This window comes from Urocitellus parryii, chromosome 7 (assembly GCF_045843805.1).
Source record: "Urocitellus parryii isolate mUroPar1 chromosome 7, mUroPar1.hap1, whole genome shotgun sequence".
Lineage (NCBI taxonomy): Eukaryota > Metazoa > Chordata > Mammalia > Rodentia > Sciuridae > Urocitellus > Urocitellus parryii.
In genome coordinates, this window is record NC_135537.1 from 163,041,142 (window position 1) to 163,046,251 (window position 5,110).

Genomic DNA, 5,110 nt, shown 5'->3' on the forward strand with positions numbered 1-5,110 from the left:
CTGTGTACTGAACTCTGAGCTCAGTACTAAACACCCAAATCAACAAACCACAGTCCTTTCCTTGAAGGCAGAGAAATAATTTAGATACAGTGCTTTGCTCAAGATCTACTGGAACGTGCGAGGAGCTCCTAACCTAGCCGATGTTTGTACAAGGGTGTGTGTGCACATGTGTGTGTGTGCACATGTGTGTGTGCGTGTTTGTGTGTGTGCACACATGTATTCATGTGTTTTTGCGGTAGGAGGTTTAAGACATGTCTGCTGGAGATAACTGATCTGAATCTTGGAAATGAATCGGAGTTAGGTAAGTAAAGAAGGTGGAGGGAACAGGTAGATGAAAGAATATTTGAGATAAATGAAAGAACATGAAAAAGAACATGAAAAAACCAAAATCAAAATCAAAATCAAAACCCCAGGGAATGTCAGATGCCCAGGAACTATGAGAAGTTTAGTGTTGCTTGAGGCAAAGCTTGGTGGGGAGTGAACGGTGAGACATGGATCTCAGAGGTGAGCAATGGACAGGCCACAGAGGCACAGAGGTCCTACCTATGTGAGCTGTCAGAGACTAGCTTGGGGTCCCTGTGTGCCCTTCAGATCCTGGCACTGGGATCTGCAGCACCTGCCTGTCCTCCTCACCATCTCTGTCTCCTCTGCTTCTTCCTCTTCTCTTGCTTCCTCGTCCTTGCTTTCCCTCCCCATCTCCCATCTGTTCTTAAGCCCCTCTCTTCTTTCTTCCTTCAAGTCTCCTTTTTATTCCATCCAGAGGAGGCTCTAGACGCCATCCTTTCGCACTTTTATTTAGAGGCATTTCTCCTCCAAACTGATCCTTGGGATTTCAGCCTAGTAGTGCTGCTTCAATCTCATGTCTGCATTTTTTTTTTTCTTAACTCAGAGTGTGTTCATTATTTCTTGTTCTGGCAGAAGTTTTTGGATGACTTCTAGGGCTATGCTTTATTAAACCCTCAAAGTAGCTCAAATCTAGATCTTCCTCTGAGTGAATCACGGTCCTGAAATTCTAATGTGTATGAGAATCACGTGGAAATAATAGTAAAAGAGGAACACTAGTGGGTTTCAGCCCCAGAGATTTTGATTCAGTGGTTTAGTTTGGAGCCTAAGAATATGCATTTTAATAAGTGACCCAGGAGATTCTGGTTTGGGTGATTTCAAAGAGCGTAGACTGTGCTTTGAAAACCACTGTTCCAGGAGCTGTGGTAAGGAGCTGAGAGGAGCCATGCTGGTCAGCTTGCTGCCAATGGCCACGGTGGGCTTGGCATAGTCTATTTCCACTCCTTCCACCCCTCTTTATTAACTCTGGGTTTACTTAATTGTCTATTGGAGTGTAGGGGATGTGGCTAACTAATCACTAATGGGGCAGTCCCTGGCCGTTGAAGAAGGTCCTCTGTAGCAGTGAATGACTGACTGACCAAGTGGATCTGTATGGATAAAGTTTCGATTAGGTTGAGCTTTGCCACAGTCCGGCTGCAGCAAAATAACCGTGGGGGGGGGGGGGACGAACAACTTGTGTACATTGATGCAGCAGGAGTGGGAGCCCTTTATTGTAGGACAGGAGGGGTATATATACATTCCACACAGCTTATCTTAATTAACATAAACTAGATACAGCAGTCAACCAATAAGAAATCTCCACACTTAATGGCTCGCTGGCGCCACCTCACCAACCACTCCCCCTGGCAAAATGCCAGGCACCATCCTGACTTGTTTACAGACTCTAACAGAGCTTTAGTTTCCTTATGCAGATTCTAAAGTCCTGTCCATCTGTGTGCACTCACTCATCAGCATGCATTAGTGAATGAATCAGGGAGCAGAGTGGTTTGCTATGCCAGGAAAAATTAAGTTTATTGACAACAGTGAGCAATGCATTACAGAGGATGATGGCGAGGGTTTAGGTAGCCCAAACCATCAGGTTCAGGATGGGTTTGCAGAGTCCATTTTGGGGACATTTAAAGGTTGACTGATCACCTATGGTGTCGTTGGCTGAGGTAGATGCCTGGGAATTGGGCAGAGGGTGTGATGAAAATCCGATTACATGAGACTGCCTCCAGATGGTAGGATGTAAAACTAACCGTTGTCACCTTTGAAAAAAGTTTTATTTTCTTGCAACTCAATAAAATGTCCAATAGGTGGTTAGGCTCTGGTGCTCTGTGGAGACAGCAGGGGCTCAGAAGCAGGAGTTGCAGCAGGGGTTGCAGTGGGAGGTCCTGCAGGTGGTGCGGCAGGGAGCAGGCTGGCAGCAGTGGGGGCGGCAGCAGGGCGCCTGCACACTGATGGGCTGGCAGCTGGTGGAGGTCCAGCAGCAGGGTCTGCAGACCACAGCCGTGCAGGATGTTGGGCAGCAGGTGATGGGGCGGCAGCAGCCTTCCTGCAGGCCACAGGGGTCGCAGCAGATGGGGCGGCCAGAGGGCTCACAGATGGGGCGCGTGTAGCGGGGCACACAGGTCACGGGGCGGCACACGGTGGTCTGGCAGGACACGGGGCGGCAGCAGCAGGGGTCGCGGAAGCAGCAGGGCTGGCAGCAGCCTCCACAGCTCTGGGAGGAGAAGGAGCCACAGCAGGAGCCGGTCATGGTGGAGTGTGGGCTGGAGTGGTGTTGAGGACTTGAGAGGAGGTGGAGGTTCTCAGTGTGATGTCTCCTTCCTTCTCTGGGCCCTTTATATACCCTGCCAGGTGCTGTGGGGCTTCTGGACACATGAACATTCCTTATTCATCTTCTGGCCAATGAAGTGAGGAGTTAGCATTGACTAATTTTTTTTTTTTTTTGGTCACCCCTACCTCATACATATTCATGCATATATACCACAAATATTCCTTTCTTTTGTTTGTTTTTAGCAAATTTAGATAATGAATTCAATCCTGATGAATTTGCCCTTGAAATATTTCTAACCCATTAAAGAGAAAAGAATGTGTTTTCTAAACTAGATAATACCTAATCACTCTGTCTCTTGGCCCTGAGGCCAGCAATTTATTTCTTCCCTTCAAAGACGCTCAGGATTATCACCCAAGCAGTGACTTGCTTATTATTACACAGAGACACGACAGTAACAGGTTAATAGCATCATTCCAGTGCAGACCAATAGGCATCTGCTTTCCAGATGTCTCCTTCCACAAGTCACCTAAAGGCAGGCCTGCGGTTTTCCATGTGAGGACGGACCACATGCAATCCTGCCACACTGGTTTTGTCACTCTCCCCTGAATGGGATCTGGGCTTCCCTACCCTCGTTGTTGATGTCTCCTCATTCACCTGGAATGCCCTCCTCCTCCTTTTAATCTGAACTCAATGTCTACCCTGTTTGTAAAACCTGCTGCAAAGATTCATTGCAATTTTTATCTTTGTCGTTTATTTGGGATTAATCCTGGGAAGGGGCTGTAGCGGGTGTATAGGTCTATCCCCCCCCCCCCCATTTTAGAGTGGAGGTTGTAAGGGTTGACTAAGGTCACACCTGAGCTTGCATTATGAAGACTGAGCTCCAAGACTCCTCATTCATCAGTAAGTGGCCTTGACATTGAATTTTTTTTTTTGCTTACCAGGCTCAGTGAACCAGGGTTTTTATTAAAGCAAGTAGTAAACATCTTCCTTTATTTAAGCAGCATCACTAGAAGTGGTACTGGCAGAGGATAAAAGGAGCATTTGTCTCCATTGACGGGGAACCAGAAAGCATCTCAGGACTTCTAGGTGGGGTCAGCCCTGGGCTCTGGCTCTCTGGAAGGTCAATAGAGAGTTGCTGGACTACTAGTTTCCCTAATGTCAGTCTCAAAGTGTGCGGCTGTGAAACATGCCCTTGTCTAATTCCTTTTAAGTTATTGATACCTTCACCATGTACATTATACTTTTTGATGGATTCCATCTATGAGTTTCTTGTTTCTGAAGTAGATCTATATTTTTCCTTTGGGGGATCTAAAAAAAAGAGAATACTTTCTAATCAACCCCACTTAAATTCTACAACCCCAAAGAGAAAAAAAATAACAGCAGAAATCTTGCAAAACCTCATTCAAATGCTTTTTAAATGTCATTAGTCCAAAATCACCCCTTCTCAAGATTCAAGGGTTTTTGTTTTATTTTGTCATCATGAGGGAATCTGTCCCATTTTGCACTTCAGATACCCTGGAAGACATCTAGATGTGAACTATATCAAATTCATTCTCCATCTTTCCTCAGGCCAAGATTTCCTCCTGACTCCTTCATGACATTAGTTGATTTTTACTATAGACAGATAATTATCCGAGATACCGTGTCTAGAATTAAAGACACTGTTCTTGGCAAAATGCTATGATAGAAGGATAATATTTTCCTGATTTATTTACACACAGCATTTTTATTAATGCCCAACTTTCTGTGGTCATTTTTGGTCCAGCAATCCTTTGAGCCTTATGTTTTATAACACAGTTTTATGAGAATTCTATTTTTCTTTTAAGCTAGTCTCTTCCTGTAAAAGCAGTTTATCTCATCTCCCCTGGATGGTGGTTTCATTTGTCAGTGATGGATTTCAGCTACCATTTTCCTGCCTACTATGCAAGAACTTCAAGTTATCTTTTATTGAGTACTTCGTATGTCCCAGGGATGGTCACAGATGATTCAAATATCTTATCTGATTAATGATCCTAATAATCAATAGAGATAGGTATTATTATCTCCATTCTATAGATGAGGAGTCTGGAGCTTAAAGAGATTAATTAATTTGCCCAAGGTCACACAGCTCTAAACACAGTCTAGATTCAAATCAAAGCATGTCTGACCCAGAACCCTGTGGTTTAACAAACGTGCTTACAAATAAATGGTATTATCCTTCAATTTAACATGAATAAGCCAGTTTATACTCTTCATATTAGCTTCATTTTATGTATTAATCTACAATTTATTAACCTGAACTCTCCAGAAAATTTGTCAAACATTAAAATATAACTAACCATGGCACATACTCTTGGACATTTACTCTATTTTTATTTTCTTTGTAGAAAACAATCTGCTTATTTTTGCATACTGACTGATGTATTAAGCTAGTTTCTCATTGCTAACAAGGTTTAATGAGCCAGCTCTTGCTTCATGACAAACAACCACAAACTCTCATCACACACAATAATAAGTCTTTATTTCTTG

The 5,110-nt window shown here is 43.8% G+C and overlaps 1 protein-coding gene across 1 annotated transcript; it reads right to left on the reverse strand.

Moving 5' to 3' along the window:
- Positions 1-2,176: 2,176 nt before the first annotated feature.
- LOC113181332 (keratin-associated protein 2-1-like) lies at positions 2,177-2,581 on the reverse strand. Its single transcript, XM_026386818.2, has one exon. The coding sequence runs from the start codon at positions 2,579-2,581 to the stop codon at positions 2,177-2,179; it is 405 nt and encodes a 134-aa protein (XP_026242603.1).
- Positions 2,582-5,110: the final 2,529 nt, after the last annotated feature.

Coding starts and splice junctions, on each gene's coding strand:
- LOC113181332 (XM_026386818.2), bottom strand. CDS start 2,581: ATGACCGGCTCCTGCTGTGGCTCCTTCTCCTCCCAGAGCTGTGGAGGC.